The sequence below is a fragment of the Styela clava genome, chromosome 11, assembly GCF_964204865.1.
Source record: "Styela clava chromosome 11, kaStyClav1.hap1.2, whole genome shotgun sequence".
In the NCBI taxonomy this organism is placed as follows: Eukaryota; Metazoa; Chordata; class Ascidiacea; order Stolidobranchia; family Styelidae; genus Styela; species Styela clava.
Window position 1 is genome coordinate 17,617,973 of NC_135260.1, and position 17,579 is coordinate 17,635,551.

The 17,579-nt window shown below is 32.7% G+C and overlaps 1 protein-coding gene across 2 annotated transcripts; it reads right to left on the reverse strand.

Moving 5' to 3' along the window:
• Positions 1-411: 411 nt before the first annotated feature.
• On the reverse strand, positions 412-11,463 carry LOC120347754 (uncharacterized). 2 transcript variants are annotated; one of them, XM_039417833.2, is made up of 16 exons: positions 10,890-11,463; positions 10,352-10,471; positions 9,732-9,800; positions 9,334-9,417; positions 8,612-8,707; positions 7,328-7,423; positions 6,669-6,764; positions 5,561-6,388; positions 5,338-5,402; positions 4,231-4,371; positions 3,539-3,643; positions 3,264-3,333; positions 2,018-2,122; positions 1,621-1,787; positions 1,307-1,370; positions 412-947 (listed from the first exon to the last, which is right to left on the reverse strand). In XM_039417833.2, the coding sequence occupies exons 1-16, from the start codon at positions 11,056-11,058 to the stop codon at positions 898-900; spliced, it is 2,325 nt and encodes a 774-aa protein (XP_039273767.2). In that variant the 5' UTR covers positions 11,059-11,463; the 3' UTR covers positions 412-897. The 2 variants fall into 2 exon arrangements, with proteins under 2 accessions (XP_039273767.2, XP_039273764.2); XM_039417830.2 differs by having other exon boundaries at positions 7,328-7,432; positions 10,890-11,460.
• Positions 11,464-17,579: the final 6,116 nt, after the last annotated feature.

A 17,579-nucleotide genomic window follows, 5' to 3' on the forward strand; every position in this document is an offset into this window, starting at 1 on the left:
CTCTTTTCCATTTATATTTGGCCTTTTTTTTTCGAAATTTCATGCAATGGCATATCATAATAAAATTTGCAAGATGGTGTATTTCGGCATGATCCATTTGAAGAGTTGCGGCCACTGCCGGATTAACCGCAAAATAAGCACATGCTTAGAGCACCGAGGGAAGAAAGGTGGCAGGTGTTTAGGGCCTCGGAAAGTCATGATCCGACCGTGGTTGCAGCACTATGTATATACCATCCGTCTATTTGCCCCACTATGTTCTCTACTTACGCCAGGGCCAGACACTAACTCGGTGGCCATGCTTTGAAATAATTCAGTGGGTTTATGGACATAGCTTTACAACACTACTTGCTTATGTCTCTCATCACTGAGATAAGCTTACCGACTATCAATATCCCACAGTGTGATTCAAACATGAATGTTCAGAATCTCTATTACATATGTTGGAAAAGCATATACAAATTACATGAAATTTTTTTGTAATAATGAAATATTTTACATCCATCTGGATTAGCATAATTAACACTCACACAAATATAATAAAATTTGAAAATTCTTAAAATATATATATTTATGACTTGGCAACTTTATCTCAACATAGTAACCTCATTTCCTTAGGTCTAAGGCAACATGAGCTAAATTGCAAACACAATCGAAGTAGATTTACCAGGGAAGGGACAAATCAACAGTGGATACTACACTTTTTACTGGATAAAAGCCAGTATACATAAACAAGCACACATTGGCATCTGACAGAAAACCTTGAGGCAATTAATTGTACCTTTTCCATAATACAATCCCATTTGTATCATCCCATTGAAAAGTGTGAATATTACTAAAACTGAAGATGTTTAGGGCAAATGACATATATATATTATCATCTGGAGCTGATGGTCATTTTCATTTTTGCATACTTTCAACATCGTGGAGAAACCACCATGGTATCATATCTGTAAAGAAGAAAAAAACATTGTCACTTGCAAACTTTCACATAAATTCTTTGGTGTGAAGTGTACAGTAGAGTCCACAATACTTTAAAAGGTCAATCTTAATTATATTTAAATAGCATTTGGCATTAACCATCATTTTCAAATGAACAATAATTTTGACTACTTTAATTAGGAATCCCCTCATATCTTAGTTGAATTCTATTGGCATACTTATTACATAATGTCATATTCCTCATACCCTAAATGTAATTAAGTTTAAACCCCTAGTGAAGCACACTAGAAAAATTATAAGAACACTCAAAATTATGTCATGGAGTTTGCCAACAAGACATTGCCATTAGCAAAAGATAATAGCTAACCTCTGCAAGACCCAAGTTGGACATTTCTTGAACTTTGAAACCGGTCCTGATCAGATTGTTCCACCTAGATGAGAAACAATATGATTATCAACGTTCATAAAAGAATATAATTGCAAAAAAACATTAGTGTTAGTGATATGATGTCGATAGTATTATATTACCACACAATGGAATTAAAGTTACTAATGAAGAGCACAAAGGTGGCGTTCACTCGTTCAGTATGCTAAAATATCAACATTTCTGATATGGATGTTATATGACTTTCAGATAATAGTCTTCACAAAACTTAGTACAAGTTTGTCCTATTCGCTTACTGTTGTTGATGTTGTGTTATCGGCAATATCATCAGTAACTGATTCAACCATTCTTTGTTCAGCCTGACTTGCAGGAACAGTGGATTGTTGACTTTCTGCAGGTTGAGTCTTTTGAGATTTCAATGCTTCAAAAGCAGATATTGCAGCTGCAACCTCAGCATCGTTCCCTACAGAAAAAATAACTCCCTTTTCACCAAAAATAAGGTCAAATTGTGGATGAATCTATGCCTATAGTGAAGATTCATATAAAACATGCCGCTTTGTATTGAATCACCACCATATGATTTAAACAGTGTTCGATGGTCGAAATTCGGCGCCTGGGCACAAAGCATAGCATTCCATATTTACAGCGTTTAGCTCATTTGACGTTTGTACTATAACTAAATTGAAAAGAAACCTTTAGATCCTCCCTTTATTGTCCTTTGATTCATTATGATTTCTTGAATACGACTTAAGAAATAATTTTGATCTGGTATGAGGAACCCATATAATTCTGGATAATCTGAAACAATACAAATATGTCTGAGGTGGTTCAAATTCTAAACCTAGCACTGGGCATCTATAATTAATGATTTGTGAAACATAACCCTAATTTTTAGCAATCTTGGCTTGCTTTATCACGAGTGATAAACTCAATAGAGATTTGTTCACTTTGAGCATGATGTATCACTATGATATACCAGTAAAACTTAGATATAGGGTGAACTAAAATTCAAAATGGAAGTGATGTTGTGAAGCAGTTTTGTCAAAAAACATATATTTTGCAAGAGTTCCTAATGAACCCCTTGTTCTTTGTAAGCAAGACAATGTCACACGAGTCTATCAACTTTTTTAAACCCCACATTAAGGAATTCGCTGATGAACAGTATAAACCTACACTAATGGCATGATACATCTCTTACACTAACACGGTGTTTAATAAGGGAATATGTATAATTCAAAAAACAAGTGCAGAGATAATCAATAACTACAGTTAATTAACTGCATCATGGCGCAACAAATTTGTATTGGTCATGAAAAATTGAATTCGCTCAATTATCTTTTGTTTCTCTTTTCTTCATGATTCTATTGTTTACGAGCTTCAAACAGTTTTTTGTTGTATTGCATTTTATTTAAACTTAATTATTCTATAAAAATTAACAAATCAATGATAATCTGAGATGCTCATGCAAGGTGAAATAAATATCCCACAAGAAAGTTCAGTTGTGTGACCGCCTATTTGTGCTAGACTTTTCATTGTTCCTATTTCTTTTGTCATATACAATGTATAGTTATTCGACAGGATTTTAAATGAATGAAACACAATAGTATCAATTCCCGCATATGGCAATTGTCGACCTGCATTTTGCGTTGTAGCCATACCGAAGTCTCATTATTTCATTTATATTGTCATACTATGAAGTAGCAATCCTGAACTGCTGTTATGCGTGTCAATAGTACATGTCGTACAACTGTGGGTTAGGTCAGTAAGGTCTTGCACATTCATCTAGTCTGTTATGATGTTTATTTATTATGCAAAAGCTGTTATGTTTACAGAACATTGAACATACATAGGCCTACATATAGTCATCACGCAATTGTCAAAACTTAACAATAGCAGTAAATTTGGCACATAAGTTTAATAAATTTTGACCTTTGTTTACCTGAGTTACAAAGCAGCAGGAGCACTTTGTTTTCATTTTGTTTTTTTGATGAAATGTCAATCCATGCCATCTATAAAAAAACACCAAACCCTTTCATTAGAATAGGTTTCTTGTTACAAAACTACAGTAATTCTATTTGGTAACCAACAAACATTGCTGGTGACGATATACGTTCAACATTTCATTCTAAATATATGCTTTCAGTAACCAGTCTATGAAAAAAATCCTGTTTTGGCTCAATTTATTCTATCACAAAATTCCAAACAACAACGAACCTGATTATTCTTTGCAATTTTTTCTGTCACTTCTTTAATTTCCTGATATGATGATGTTATGAAATATCCTGATGGACTGGTACCAGTATAACGTCTAATATCACCCTATGTAACATAAAAAAAAAGATTAAAATATGACAACGTAAGCATGGCATGAAGCATGGAAAACATCTTTTTTGAAGTAGTTCAATTCTAAATCTAAAATTCTTAATTCTAATTCTCTAACAAGTATTCTCTGATAATTTCGCAAAATTATTTTTTCAACCCGATACTTTTCGGAGCCATGATCAATGGCATAAGGCAAGAAAAAGCACTAAAATCACAGAAATTTCCTATATCTTGTTATCCCACTAACGAGTGGCATCATCTGATTGATGTGTTCGAGCTTTGAAATTCTGTTTGGGTACTGCAGGATTTTTGTCTAATTTTTGGTCAACTACCGAATTTTTAGTGTGCAGTTGTTCGAATATCGAGGTATCATTGTATTTTAGATTGCCAGTATCATAACAAATAAATAAATTCCTAAAATAACTGCTGTACAAATGCATCTAGTTGCAGTTATTAAAATGAAACCTGTAGAAAACTATGTAGAAATAAAAAAAAATAGTTTGGATATGGGCACATTTAGAAAAATGTGCAGCTGGAAACACATTACCGTAATAATAAAACATCATATCATATAAGTGACTCACAATATCAAGTTGTGGAATCAATTTCATTGCAAACGTTTGCGACCAATTCTGACCATCCAGAACTTCATTCTCATTTTCATTACCATTATCCTGAGGAGTTTGATAAATCGATCCATTTATATACAATGTAGGATTTGGAGCCTGTGATAAAACATGATGTAAAATAAAGTTTTATTTTAAAGTAGCTCAAATGTATTACCGGTACTACCTTTGTAATGTATACAATTGGAAATGGCATTTCTCGAGACAATGAAAATTCAAGAATCCTGACAATTTTTTTTCCTTATATTGTTTAAAATTGATGGGATTTTTAAATACTAATATATGCTAAATAAATTAAGACTCGCAATATACATTTCAATAGTAAACAAAACGGTGGATACAAAAATACAACCGCTGTGTGTACCGCACTTTGTATGGAACATGTTAATCATTGATATAAATTATTGAACTTATTAATAAATCGCTATTAATTATAATCGAGTATGAGCCAGTGTGTTTATTCTGTACATGTTAAATAACCGTAGTCGTCACAATAAAGTTATATTTCAAGGGATAGAGGTAAAATACTTTACAGATATCACATTCAAATTATAACTAAATAGTGGCGTTGCATAGTTCATGTACAATTTCAAGCTGGCATCATCACAGACCTAAATAATTTACATTGATAGCGTAGCAGCTTATTCAATAATTTTTCAAAAACCAGTAGTAGTCAAAATCATGGGTTGGAGAATGCACAAATTTTCTTCATTACAACTAAAATAGTGACCATCACTATGTATACTATATATATATATATATATATATATACACTAGGTGACCCTCTCAAAAACCTTAAGTCCTTTGTACGTATTCTAGAGATAGCAAGTCCTTTGTACGTATTCTAGAGATAGCATAACGCTGGAGCGTTCTAGATTACTGAACTACTGGATAACCTCATAGACAAAGGTTTTTAAGTATTAGATAAATTTTTATTCTTTTTCGTGGAAATAATTAGAAAATTCACAGATTCTGTTTTTTTATTGAGCCCCGTTTATTTACTGGCATCTGAGGCAACCTCAAGTATTTCAGTAATGTATAATACAAAACATACCATGTACATACCTGTAAATATTTTACTGTGCCATTCCACACCTGGTTCAAGCTTTCTATAAGTTGCTGACAGATATCTGAATACATATTATAATTATTAAAAACTGAATGGAATTGTTAAAACAGGAAGTTGTTTCCAAAATAGCATAACTTATTGTAAATATAGAAATATCCAATGATAGCAACCAAAACCAGATACAACTGTATCATGACCAAGAGGTGAAGATAATCTTACCCAATCTGAAATATTCATCATTCAGAATTTCCTTTATTTTTGGTCGACTGATTGGCTCAAACTCCAACATCTTCTTAAGCAAAGTCTTTGCCATATCACTGCCTGGTACGAGTAATCTGCTCAAATCAAGACCCTTCCCCTTCTTAATATTAAAATTCCAAAGATGCATGTCATCACCAAATGGATGTTGGCCATAACTCCAAAGAAAAAACATAACGAGAGCGAGTGAGAAAATATCTGCAAGCCTTGAAATGATATTCTTGTTATATGTTTCTGGAGCTCTGTATCCATCAGTATCTGGTTCCAGGGTGCTGACACCGGTAACAGTGCGTCCATTTATCAATTCTTTGCTCAATCCAAAATCAACAATTTTGATATATTTTTTACAGAAAGAGAATAAAATATTTCCTGGTTTTAGATCCCTGTGAACAACATCGTTTTTGTGAATGTGCTCAATAGCTTCAACTAGTTGTAGAGAGTGTTTCAGGGCAAGTTCAATATTGAAAGGAACACCCTTTCTCTTTCTATCATCCATGTAATCTGCTAGATTTTGAGTGCCGCATTTTTCCATAACAATATACATGTATTTGATTGGTCCCTCAGCACACAAATCTGAGTGGATAATAGATGACACATTTGTATGTGGTGTCAATTTTAACAAAATTTTCGCTTCTTCAACATGCTTCGGGGTGTGTACAATGAATTTGATTGCTACAATTCGACGCTCGTAAATGGGACTGGTCATTTCCCCCTCATAAATGTGACCTTTTTTCTTTGAAAGCTTACGACTTCTATACATTTTAATGTTTGGAGAGAGAATTACAACTTCTGCAAAAGGGAAAAACAAAATAAGCAACAAAAATATTAAATTCCATTCAGCCTTAAACCCAAAGATTATTAAGATTGTTTTCATCTAGTGTTCTTCGCAAAATTTCTTTATTGATACAGTTTTACATGTGTATGCAAATGTCACATAATAACATACCGTAATAAAAATCAATTGCATATAATTTATATTCAAAGTGAAGGTCCATCCATATGCATGCTAGATAAGCAATTGGTATAATAAAACCATTTGCACATATTATGTAGAAAAGTCATTACGTACCTTCATTTTCACTGTCACTGTCATCACCTGAGGATTTTTTTTTCCTTCTGCCCTTGGATTTTTTGGATTTCTTTCCTCGTCTTGAGCGGCTGTCTTCTATATATCATATTATAAAAAAGCTTAGCAAGTGTTATCAGTGACAAATTAGCTAAACTAGATTGGGCCGAGGCAATCTGTCTGATGCTAAAAATCAGTTTTCTATTTGTATAAGTTCATGCATGCAATGAATGTTTCCTTGATAATTGATATTTGACAGTCTTGTGTAACTTTGTAAATTTGGTAAATCTGCAAGATGTCAAGAGTGACATAGTAATAAGTTTTATTACATCTGCTTGCCTTTTTACCTTTACTCTGACAGATTTTCAGTCATGATGGTAAACATTAGCTTTACTTTCTTATTTTTTGTCAAGAATGCGTTATCAACATTGTAAAGTACATATCTCAAATATTATCAATGGTTTTTCTCCAGTATTGTTTGCAAAAATTCTTTATTGATATAGTTTTACATGTGTATGCAAATGTTACAAATACAACATACTGTAATAGAAATTGATTGCTTGGATTTATATTTGAAGTAAAGGCGTGCCTATATGCAAACAAGATAACCAAAATTAGCATAAGACAATTTGCACATATTATCTAAGAAAAGCCATACGTACCTTTATTTTCACTGTCACTACTATCATCTGAGGACTCTTTTTTCTTTCTGCCCTTGGATTTTTTGGATTTCTTTCCTCGTCTTGAGCGACCGTCTTCTATATATCCTATTGTGAAAAAAGTTTATCAAGTGTTATCAGTGAGTGACACATTAGCTAAACTATATTGGGCAGAGGCAATCTGTCTGATGCCAAATATCAAATAGTTTATTTTATTTTAATTATGGCAGGTATGGTATATTCTTGTATTGAAAATATACCATAACAAATGTTTTCTATTCGTATAAGCTCATGCATCCAATGTATGTTTCCTGGATAATGGACCTCATTGTGTAACTTTGGTAAATCAGCAAGATGTCAAATGGTGACATAGCAGTCAGTTTTATTCCAGCTGTTTGCCTGCTTACACCTTTTACTCAGACAGATTGCCAGTCATGATAGTAAATATTAGCTCATTTTCGTTTGCAAAACATTTGTCAGTCTCCAGTAGCATTTCCGAAATTTATATTTAAATCATCAATTTAAAGCGAATGGCATCTTCTGAGTTCTACTATGATTAAAAAAAGGAGGCTAAATTTAGCATTGTAAATGGCAGGAACCAGGAAGGTAAATACTTTGAATCGAAAGGAAAGTCATCTTATGAACATGTAATTTAAACCAGTTGATGACACTCTCCAAATAGGTATAAAAAATTTCGCATAAAAGCATTTCACTGGGGTCAAAAGGTCAGTTGGAAATACCCATTGGGGAACTACATTATACACTGAATATAACCTTGAAACAGTTCTGAAACACATGTTAATGTTCTCTTTTTCATGTCATATTGTTTCCCTTGTGACCTGTCTAATGAAATTTTCCTTTTCTTTGCCAAGAATGTATCATATAATCAGTCATCAGGCATCACCATTGTAAAGTATACTTAGCGGTATCTTTCTCAGTTTCAGAAGTACTTACTCATCAGAAGCACTTACTTACATACAATAAACTTATTCATTGAACATCCGGCATGTTCTCATATACATATAGGCAGCACAAATATTGAATTCCATTCAGACTTAAACCCAAGTATTATTAAGATTGTTTTCATCTAGTATTCTTTGCAAAAATTCAATATTGATATAGTTATACATGCTTATGCAGTATGCAAATATCACTAATACAACATACCATAATAAAAATCAACTTATCGAATTTATATTTAAAGTAAAGGCTCATCCATATGCAAACAAGATAACCAAAATTGGCCAAAGAAAATTTGCACATATTACTTAGAAAAGTCGTACGTACCTTCACTTTTACTGTCACTACTATCATCTGGGGACTCTTTTTTCTTTCTGCCCTTGGATTTTTTTGGTTTCTTCCCTTGTCTTGAGCGACTGTCGTCTATATATCATGTTATAAAAAAAAAAGTTTAAAAAATATTATCAGTGACTAATTAGCTAAACTATATTCAGCCGTGGCGATCTGTATGGTGTCATATTGTTTCAATTGTGACATTAGTCTCCTATAATGATACCTTCCTTTTCTTTGTCAAAAAAGTTTTAACACCTTTGTATGATATATATTCTATTTAATTTAAGAGTCTTGCTGCACACTCACACAAATATATTTCTGTAACGTTTCGTCTGACCTAGGTCAGACTTCTTCAGACTCTGTGCAGTCTTGAGTCTTGAATTAAATAGAACAGTCATGCGCAAAAGCATAAAGTAAGGAAAGGTAGTTAGTTTCATGTAACCCCAACTGTCAATTGTAAGACATAGTTTGCTTTCTCAGTTTCACAAGAACTAACTCATATACAGAAGCTCATTCATAGTGGTGCAAACACAAAGAGATACATAATATAAAAATGTATAGCATCCCAGGTAAACTGTTTATCAATGTATAAAATTTTATTCAATATTATATGGTAATTTCAATAACAACATTTGTACCATATCACCATATGGCAGTTGTCAAAGATGTGTTTCAAGTTTGAATTACCTACATTTAATTGAAAGCAAAAATTTTACCCTTCTCAGGAGTAACAACATATTGTGTTTGGATGAATGTGTTTCCAAGATGTGCATGCCTGAGGTCGCTGCTCACTACTCCTTCTGTAACATGAATTAGTAGATTGAAGCATGTTCATACAACCAATTTAACTCAAATTATTAATTATTATTTTATATGCTATATATATATTGATCACAAATATATAAAAAATATATAGGCCCACACTCAATCATGAATACAAATCAGTCGAAGTTTAAAGTATATAGAAAAATGATGTAATCTTATTTGTTTTACATTAAATAACAATAACAAACATAAATTAGTTCATGAAATGAAAATCGAATTTAATGGTAATGGTAAACCACTGGCATATTTCCAAATATAATTTAAAAAATACATAATCAAAGTTTCTAACCTTGACGAGTGAGATTGAAATCTTTGGAACCAAAAACGGGGTTATTATAGTTGCCGCCAGTGACATTGACTATAAATAAAACAATTGAATTAGTTTTAGCACATATTAAATCCTCATCAGCACAATTCATTTCAACTAACTACCGTAATTGTTTAAACTAGAGAGATCGTACTTTATTTAAATTTAGCAGTACAAAAATAAATTTTGAATATATTGCGAATAAATCAGTAAAATATGAATTGGCTTGGCAGCCATGAATCCAATGATGAAGAAACTAATTATAGCTGCATTGAACTGTGTTTTGAGATTGTACTAACATAGACCCAGATTCAATAGCATGGATCACAGATGATTTTTCTGTGTCTGACAGCCAAAACTTTAGGAACTCATTGCTAACTATTCCATTTTTTTTAATTTTTATGGGTAAAAGGGGTTTGGTTTCATGCAGTTTACACAAAGAAACATATGATGTTTGACATGATAAACAATACAATACATGATGAAAGTGATATGAGATAATACAGTACAAAATAATTTCAGTGTTAATGCTATTACAATTTTATTTAAATAAGAACAGAATGATCAATTTGAGTAATTCTACACAGAGAATACCCTACTACCTTGATTAGACTCTGCAACCTGCTTTTCACTTGTTGAAACTGTGTTATGTTCACTTTGAGCAATCCTGCGATCACCCATACTGCGTGAAGTGATTGCTACTTCAGTCAATCTTTGCATAACTATGGAAAAATGTTGGAAAAAGATTCAATGTTATATATGTGTGGGATTGTATTTACAGTGGGGCAAATTTCTCCGATTCCGAGATGTCCTGACATTTGGTTGAATAGAACAAATGCCATGCTTGTCTCAGTAATAATTTGAACGATCGCCATGTGCGGCAGTCGTTATTTGACCAAAATTTAGTGCTAAAACTTTCAATTTCTATGGTAAAGTTTTTACCTTGCATAAATTTGATTATATTTTTCCGAGTAATCCAATGGTGATGTATTTGGATTGCGCTTCCTTTTAGTTTATTCAGTTATTGTGCATTACAAAGTTGCCAAAACTATGAAACTTTGAACAAAAGTTTGAACTTTTGCCCTTGAAACATAAAAGTACGGTACTACACTATACTTGCTGAATAATGGAACTATTTACCAGCTTGTCCAGCATCCTGTACCGGTATTCTTTCTACAAGTTCACTGTTCTGTTCTGTCGGTATTTGGGAATCTTGTTGCTCAGTAGAAATGTTTGTTCCCATCGACATAATTGGATTGTCAGTAGTTACTTCCATCTTACCATCAGTAAAATCTGAACCTTCTGCCATCTTCCAGTCTTTAGCTGTTTATAGGCTGTTGTATGTACCGGTACTAGCTTTGTAGTTATGTCAATTCAGCAATTAATGGAGAGAAAAAAATACAGAAATAGGAAAATGACGGAAAAACCAAATCACAGAAACATAATTGGATAGCTAGAGCTCAAAAACAATGGTATTACAAGGGGGTGCCTGCGGCCTGGTCGTTCTGATGTTGGCGTCATACACACATACACCATACATCATAATCATACAAGCTATCTCAATCTCGAGATTTTTCATTGCATATTCTAACATAGATATTTAGCTCATACGCAATCGTGTCTATGCTTTTATATACCCGCTAGGGCATCAATATTCTGTAAATGCCATGCATTTTATGTCAGCTCGCTATTCCGATGCTGAATGGAATTGTGGCCTACCGGTATGAAGTATAGGATAGCAAAATGCTATGTGGTCATCATTAATGCTATTCAATAATTTTCAACACGAAAAGAATATCGCGAAGATTACCGGTACAGGTACCCAAAACCCATAAACATTAGAGCCGCTGTAACAAAGTTGGAAATATTACCGTACTGCTGTACTGTATGTTCCGCTTTTCCTTCTTTGCGAGATGCCGTCTACAGACTACACCTGCGGTCACCAAACTTTTTTGACCGAGGGCCAGGTACCGGTATCAATCTGTGTTGAAAACGAGATAGACAAATATTTTCGGCAATGCAATAAATTCGCAAAAGTTGGGAAATCCATTCAACAATATAAATTCTACTGTAAATTCTATTTCTGAAGTCTTGAATATTAAATTCTATATCGCATAATACGGTATCGATCAAGAACATCATAGCAAAACAAATACTGTATACAAGATTTCTATACAACTATCCAGTCCAGAGGTTGGCTGTTAGCAAAACAATTGCCGTTATGAATATTCGCATCTGAGCGGTACAAAAGTTAATGTGACTCGTAAAATATTGTACATATCGCCGTTGTGCCTTACGTACCTCTTTGTCTTGTGTATTTTACTAGAGTTTTATTTGTATAGTCAGTTCATGTCTGTTGTCCTAGTATAACACAGCAGTCCTAAACTGCTGTTATCATTGTTAGGGGTAGGCTACATGTCGCACATCTGGGTCTTAGCCCAGTAAGGTCTTGAACATGTATCCCGTCTCTGTTTTACTGTTAGGCCGCGAGCCGAGGCCATTTATCTTTCAGTTTCGTAGCGCACATAAGGTAACTACCTGAAAATGATTTTAAAATGTTCCTTAGAAATTTAGTAACAAATATTGCCTTGTTCCCACTTCCAAAAGTTGCACGTTTTACGGAAAAGACGCTTTTACTACAATAAATATGTGTTACCACCTGTCCTATATTCTCTGTTTTTCGGTATCATGGGCCAATGAACGAAGACTTCTGCATGACGTAACAATCAAATTGGTCAGCTGTAGGTGGATCCCCCATGGTCGGATGAATATCAGATGTACTACTGCTCGCTTTTGCGTTGAGTAGCCTTTCCACAGTCTTTTTCAGTTATTATTAATTGAGTTATTCTAAGAAGGTGATAAGGAAATAAGAAAGAATAAGGAAATAAAAGTAATAGATTATCAAATCATACCAGTGTGTTTTCCAGATCATGACTGATATCAAATAGATATTCAAATACAGAAACCGAAACCCCAAAAGGGAAAAGGATACTGGAAAAATAATATATTAACATATGAAAACAAAGAATTTGAAAAGAGATAGAAAGATTGGGTAACATTACAATTTTTTTCAAAAGCAAAGCTGATTGGTGGATTGAAATTAAAACTAAAATAAAAGGTCTCGTTTTAAAGCATTCAGTTAAAATAGCAAAAAAGCAAGAAGAGAGTGTATGAAAAATCAGGAAAGCTTAGAAGCACTAAAAAAAATAAAACTAGATAACGGGGAAAAAGTAGTAACAAAGTTTAAAGAACTCAAAAGAAAAATGGTAAAACAACAAAAAGAATCAAGTCAAAAATTATGGATACAAAATAAAGCTAATGAATTTGATTATGGAGAAAAATGTACAAAATGGTTTTTCAAAAAATTGAAGGAAAAACATGAGAAGTGCACAATAGAAAAAATGAAAGATAAGATGAAAAGTTGGAAATAGGGAAGGAATATTACACAAATTTATATAAAAAACGTGAAACAAACAAAAAAGAGCAATTAATTTTTCTAAACGCCTTAGAAAAAAATCTTAATGATGAGGATGCAATTGAGATGAACTCTAAAATAACTATGGATGAAATAAGAAGAACCATAAAGAACATGAATAAATATAAAACACCTGGACCAGATGGATTAAGCAAGGAGTTCTATGAAAATTGTTGGAAAATAATAAAAGAAAAGTTCACAGAAGTATTGCAGGAGATATATGATGAAGAATACTTACCAATAGAAATGAAATTAGGATATATGACATTATTACATAAAAAAGGAGAAAAAGACTTAATAGAAAATTACATACCAATAAGCTTGCTGAATTGTGATTACAAAATATTATCAAAGATTCTATCTAATCGGATTGAAAAGGTGATGCCGGATATAATAAGTCAATATCAAACTGCAATACCTGGGAGAAAAATCACAGATTCATTAGTTTTGGTACGAGATATAGTTTCTGAAGCGGAACGAGGCAATAGTAAATCATTTTTGGTATCGGTGGATTTTGAAAAAGCATTCGATTCTGTCAATCTGGAGTATATGTATGAAGCATTAAAAAAAATTGGTTTCAAAAATAAAATAATTAGTGTAATAAAGGCAATGCAAAATGAAATGAAAAACTGTATTATCATCAATGGTGGAATAAGTGAAAGCTTTACTATTGAAAGAGGGGTCAGACAAGGTGATCCAGTAAGCTTTTATTTATTTATAATAGCAATTGAGCCATTAATAATATCAATACAAAGAAACCAGAAAATAGAAGGAATAAGAATACCTGGGAATATTGAAATAAAAGAAATAGGATTTGCCGACGATATCACATTAACACTGAATAAGAAAACATCATTGGAAATGGCTATGAAAACAATAGATAAATTTGAACAAGCAACAGCAATGAAATTAAACAAAAACAAAACAAAAATCATGAAATTGGGATTTCAAGAAAAACTGAGCCTTTTAAACATGAATGAAGTTGAAAAAATGGAGATATTGGGTATAACTTTTGGAGGAGGAAATGAAAGAAGCGATAATTGGAACAAATGCATCAAGAACATAAAAGAAAAAGTAGACAAATTGAAGCAAATAAAAGTAACATTTGAAGGAAAATGCCTATTAACAAAAGTTAAAATTTTATCAAAATGTTTATATTTGTCTAGAATATATACAATGCCACACAGGATAGAAAAAGAAATCAAAACCATAGTAGAAAAATATTTTCTCAGCAACAAAACAATGGCAATATCGATTGAAACACTGTGCAAACCAAAAGATATGGGAGGATATGATTTACTGGACATACCTATATTTGTGAAATGCATGTACGTCATGAAGGCATTTGAATATTTCAATTATAGAACTGAAGAGGACCAAAGCATATATAATGCTTATATGGAGTATAATATTGGACACCAGATGAGCAATTATTTTAAAATGAATATGAAAAACAATATAGCACATAGATGCATTTCTCACGAAAACTACAAATGCATTATGGAATTTCTAAAAAAATACAACATAAAACCTGAAGATGTGAAGCATGGTGAACATAAAGTATTATATGACTTGATTGTACGCAATAAATGTGCCCAGGAATGGAGGATATTATATCCTGTTAACTTAAAGAGTGCATATGCGAGTATACACCACAAGATACTACCGAATAGTATGAAAGAATTTAATTATAAAGTTATGTGGAATATTTTGCCCTTAAAGACATTGCCAAGAATCAGAAACATAGAAGGAGATGAAATATGTGTATTATGCAAGAAAGAATCAGAATTAACAACTCATTTATTTTGGAAATGTACATTTGCTCAATCAGTGCTCAATAGATTATTCGAAAATTTGAAAAAATACAAACTAAAGAAAGATTTCAGAACTTGTTTAATGCTTGATTTCAGTGAATATGCATTTTATCAAAATGCTGAAGAGTTGGAGTGTATAATCCTTGTAATGTCAATCACCAGACATAAAATATGGACAGACATAATAATACAATAACCTAAATTACTTATGAATATGTGAAAAATATGTTGGAATATGACAACCAATGGCTTGGATCTTCAAATGGAATACATGTTGAATGAAAAAATTACACATGGAATTGGTGAATGATTCATTAATCAAATTGATATTCTTATTATGATAAAAATGCATGGCTAATTAACTTATTATATTAAAAAAAAAAAAAAGAAGGTGGTAAAAAAGTATGAGTAGGATATTAAACACTTGTATATCCTTACCATAAATAGCAGTTTTAGTTGAGCACTGGCTCATAAGACGTTGTTAAATAGGTAAATAACTCCAAGGAAGGCTAGACCTAGAATAATATGTCACAAACAACGATATTTTCTGACTTGCATGAAAGGTTTATGATTAATTTAATGACAATTCTTGACTATTCAGCAGACTTATACTACTATATAGGCCACGGCATATTTGGAAATATAAATTAATGGCTGTTTCTGTAATGCACGGTTGTGTGAGAGGAAAATAATCAATTTTACTGATGTCGGTTGGTCTAAATCTAAATTCATTCGAGTCGACAAGAACCTGGGAAGCAACGATAAGTTATGCCGCAGTGGAAAGAAGAGTAGCACTGGAAGCGATTGAGAGGTGAAAAATCAAGTTGTAGACAGACAGTTGATGTTTTAAAATATAGGGCATTTCATATTGGAATAAATCGAAATTCAGTGTGGATATAGTCTAGAACCGGTATGCAAACACTGCAGGACTGTAGTACATGCAATGACTGAGCATGGATACGCTTATTGAGTACATCAGATGAAATGCATTATGTATTAGTCAGTATTTAGTGGTATTTTTACACTCATGCTATTCCAAATATGATTTTCTTCCTCATTTTAGATACTGTACTACAAAAGAAAACGGCAATGTTCCACCAATTCAACCTAACGCAGGCTCTAATCCCTGCTGCTATCAGTGCTATAAAAAAGATCGAACAAGAAGTCTTGAAGCGTAAAGGTATATGAGAATCATAACAGTTGCAAACAGCTTAGATGGGCTATTCATAATGAAATACTTTCTCGCTTTTCTGCAATTGGAACTGCCCATCAAACTGATGTTGGAGACTTCATTAAGTTTTTCAATTCTTTTTTTCTCAAACATGAAGATCTTTTGAGGTCAACGAGGCATTAATAAATAAAGCTGAGGAATTTGTTTGTTCACTGTATGGAGAGGATATGAAGAATGTAAATGATTTCAGGCACGTCTTTTTACCACTGGCAAACATGGATTATACTCTTCCACCCAACAATTATTCACTGAAGAAGCATGTGGGGCAAGAAGCAAGCAAGCTGATGGAAAATTACCTGGCAGGACTTCATTATTGTTGCCTAGAACCAAGGCCAATTATTCTCCCACCTATCGGCCATAGATGTGTTCTTGATAATGGTGTTTTGCGGGTTAAATTGATGGATCTACTTCCAGCCCCCAAATCAGTTCTTGAGTTGGCAAACTGCAAGTGTTGGCAATAGTCAAAATAATATATGCACGTGTGCCAAAAGCAACCTAAATTGCACAGATTTTTGTTTTTGTATTGACTGCAGGAAAAGTCGATTTTCAAGATAGTGGATTTCGGAAACAATTCAGAAGAAAGTGGATTAGATATTGAAGTTGATTTAATAAATATTATTTATTTATTTTTTGGACATCTGTTAGTGTTGTAGTCCTGTTTCTAGAAATAATATTCCCTTTGTTCAAATACATAACCACATAAACTAAAAAAAGACTAATTGTAATATTTCTGTTCACTATGTTATGTACATATTGTACATTCATTTAATTTTCTTGACTTTTCCTGTAAATTTCTAAGTGAGAAATAACTGATTTATTTGTGTTTTTGTGCTCACGATGTTCATTTGTGACTTGATTGCTCAAAAATAAATACGTTTGATAGCTTCTATAAAATGAATGCAACTTATGCTGTTCTTGTTGTAAACTGCTTGTGGTTATTACATAAAATTTATTCGCTAATCTGAATCAGCTTTGTTAGTGTCCATGCTTGAAGACCTTTCGAGGTCCTTCGCGAATCCTGTCACACAATTAAAATATTTTTTGTTGTTGGTTACATGTATGCCATATTTTTCGCAATCTACCTAATAAATTATGATTGACAGAGGAAGTCTGATTTTGGTCAAGCAAGACGTTACAGAAATACATTTGTGTTAGTGTGCTGTGGGGCTCTTGAATTGCATAGTTCTTATGCTGCGTTGTTGTAAACCTATGGTTATTGAATTCCCGGGAACCTCAGATTCAATTTCGCATCAGGATTGTGGAACAAGCTGTAATGCGTTCAGTATGTTCATTCTCATACAAAACTAAAG